Source organism: Herpailurus yagouaroundi, unplaced genomic scaffold, assembly GCF_014898765.1.
Source record: "Herpailurus yagouaroundi ecotype Mexico unplaced genomic scaffold, PumYag 141, whole genome shotgun sequence".
NCBI lineage: Eukaryota > Metazoa > Chordata > Mammalia > Carnivora > Felidae > Herpailurus > Herpailurus yagouaroundi.
The window spans coordinates 32,496,566-32,499,419 of NW_024412396.1; the positions used below are offsets into that span (position 1 = coordinate 32,496,566).

Here is a 2,854-nt window from a genome sequence, read left to right on the forward strand (position 1 = left end):
CCTGCCCGCGCGCCGGCGGGGCGGCTCAGCGGTCCTGCCCCCGCCCCTCCCCCGCCCGCTGCCCCCGCCCCTCCCGCGCTGGCTTTCTCCCTCCCTCCTTCCCTGGCGGGGCTCCGGCGGCGGCTGCGGCGGCGGCGGCGGCGGCGGCGCTTGGCGCGGGCAGGTCCCCCTGCTGCCCGGTCCCATTTGTTGCCGAGTCCTGCTCGGAGCGGCGGCGGCGAGCGGAGCTCCGGGGAGCCCGGCGGGGCAGCCGCACAGCCACGACGGAGCAGCCGCGGGACTGGCCGCCCCGCGCCCCCTTCGCCGCCGTGCCCTTCCCCGGCGCGCTCACCCCGTTCTCAGGATGGGATTGTAGCGGCGGCGCGGACTCCGCGGGGATCGCGGCGGAGGAGGCGGCGGCGGCGGCCGATCGGGGCTCCATGTTTTCCCCCGGCCAGGAGGAGCACTGCGCCCCCAATAAGGAGCCTGTGAAATATGGGGAGCTGGTAGTACTAGGGTGAGTCCCGAGATCTCCGAGGCGGCGGGCGGCGAGCGCTCCGGGCTGGGTGACTGCCGGGCGCCCGCATCTCCGAGCCGGGCCAGGAGGGCGGCTCGGGCGCTCTCTGGGGACGGCTGGGGCGCCGGGGGCGGCTCAGGGGCCCGGGCGGCAGGCGCCCGGGGAGCGGTGCTCCCCATCAGCGCGCGCGGGGCGCTGCAGAGACCACCGAGACGCGCCTTCCCGGCGGAGGACGGCGGCAGCCGAGGAAGTGGCGGACCGGGGCCGGCCCCGGGAAGGGAGGGACTGTGGCGACACCGCGCCCCGCGAGGCGCAGCGTTCAGGGACCAAGTCCCGGTCCGTACCGCGGGGGACCCCTGCTCGACTTCCCCGCGCGTCCTGGGTCGGGGAGGGCCGCTAGGGACCGGGCCAAGGCGCCACCGTCGCAGGCACCTCGCGGTGTCGGAGGAGACCCCCCAGTTGGCGAAGCTGAAAGGCCGGTGGAGCCCGGTCCCCGGGACCCCTCTGCCTCGGGGAACTGTGGTCTCGGGTCCCGGAACTCGGAGCGCGGCGCTGCGGGCTTGGCTGCCGCGGGCAGCGAGATCTGTGGGGTGGGCGTCCGCGGGTAGCGCTTTGCATATTGTTATGGTGACCGCCGCGGGTAGCCGCAGCCGGGGGCTGTGAACTGTCTGTGACCTGGGCGGGCAGGCCGGCCCTCCGCTTTCCCAGCCGCCAGTGTCCGGGGGTTGGGGGGGCAGGGACGCGGCTGCGCCTGCCGGGGCCCCGGGGCGCGGGGCCGCATCCCCTCCGTCCCGGGCCGCGGCCTCGCTGATGTGCTCCTGGCGGCGTGGAGCTCGCCCGCCTCGGCTCCCTCTCCGCTTGTGAAAACCACATTTTGAAGATAGTAATTATCCACAATCGTTAAACGGCAGCAATTAGAGACTTCATCTACTTCCTGAGTTTCCTTGTGACATTTCTTTTGTTTACCCTTAATAAGCCGGGAGAGAGGCTTCGTAGGATTAAAGCAGGATAAAGTGGGCAGTGAAAGGGGAGCAGAATGGGGAGGAGGGAAGTCCAGGAAACTCGGGAGAGGAAGCAACTTGGATTTAATATTTAGGAGGAGAAAGGATTATTTTCTCCTTTGGATGTGTCACTCCTGGGAACCGCGCTTTTGTCGTCTCTCTTGAAAGACCTGTGTTCAGACCGTCATCTGTGCTGATAGGTAGGCTTCTCACACATATGAGGAGCCACGGGTATGGAAAAACTCAGGGAACTCTGAAAAACGTGTTTTGATAACTGAATGCCTTGAAGTAAGTGTGGGCTTAAAAATAATTTTGAAGAGAATTTTTAAGAGAAGCTTCCAGACACAGTACAGCTGGAAGTTGTCTATTCCTCCTCACTTTGTTGCTACAGTTGCTACAGTATTAAGTGGAATAATATTGGAAATCTCATTACCTATTTTGAAGTTTGCAGATAAGCGGTTTTTGTCACCTGCATCTGAATTGTGCTGAAAAGACAGATGTCAGGGTTCACCGGAAGGAGGGTGGAATGAGGGAGAAAGCAGGAGGTTAGCTGGTCTTATGTAACTTCAGCCCAACCTAATTTTGTGGAGTTTGATTTTGTTTGTGTGTCTGGCTTCAAAGCATGTGTAACATACTCTGTGAACCTGACAGGAAAGATTAACTTATGCCAGAACTTTATTTCATTATTTCCTTTTGAGGAAATCATTGTTGAGATGTTTCAGAGAAGCAGCGTGTGAGTGGGCCTGGAGAGGTTTTGTGTTTCTAGCTGGAAGTGCAGGGCATTCCAAAGCCGTGGAAAGGATTTATACCCAGGATTGTCTTGGTATCATAGGCTTACTCTAAAGTAGGCTATGTAAATGCATTACTCATTGCATGTGCTTTGTCCCTGACTAATGGTTTTCCAGGAGACACTAAGTATGACATAGTTGGCACTCGAATATTTTGGACCAGACGCTCGGCAGTTATATGTGCACCTATTATGTGCCAGCACTGCTTAGGCATTGAGGATCCAGCAGTGAACAAGGAGCTTTCATTTTAGTGTGGAGGGACAGGGTAAGCAGAAACAAACGAGTAAACAAATGGATTATAAATGACAATGTCAGGTGTTGCCAAATTCTCAACAGAAGGAGGTTAACTTAGGGAATGTCTGCCCCAGGTAGGTATTGCTTTCTTTAGCTAGGGGGTCAGGGCAGGTCTCTCTGAGGAAGTGAAATGTGAGTTGACATCAGACTACTGAGAAGATACTGGTCAGGTTTTTGAATACTTGAGAAGAATTGTTCTTTTTCTTTTTTTCCTTCTTGCTTGCTTTCTTTCTTCCTAACTTCCTTCCTTCCTTTGTGGCTGCCTGCTTGCTTGT

General features: G+C 58.8%; 1 protein-coding gene and 1 pseudogene across 1 annotated transcript in view; one reads left to right on the forward strand and one right to left on the reverse strand.

The window, feature by feature from the left end:
- The window catches only part of LOC121032385 (60S ribosomal protein L6-like), a 7,775-nt pseudogene extending 7,354 nt beyond the window's left edge, over window positions 1-421 (reverse strand).
- Window positions 144-2,854, forward strand: part of PELI2 (pellino E3 ubiquitin protein ligase family member 2) — a 199,863-nt gene continuing 197,152 nt past the window's right edge. The window contains exon 1 of the mRNA XM_040477230.1: window positions 144-496. Coding sequence (XP_040333164.1) covers window positions 420-496 — 77 coding nt within the window. The 5' untranslated portion in view covers window positions 144-419. The remainder of the gene's footprint in view (window positions 497-2,854) is intronic.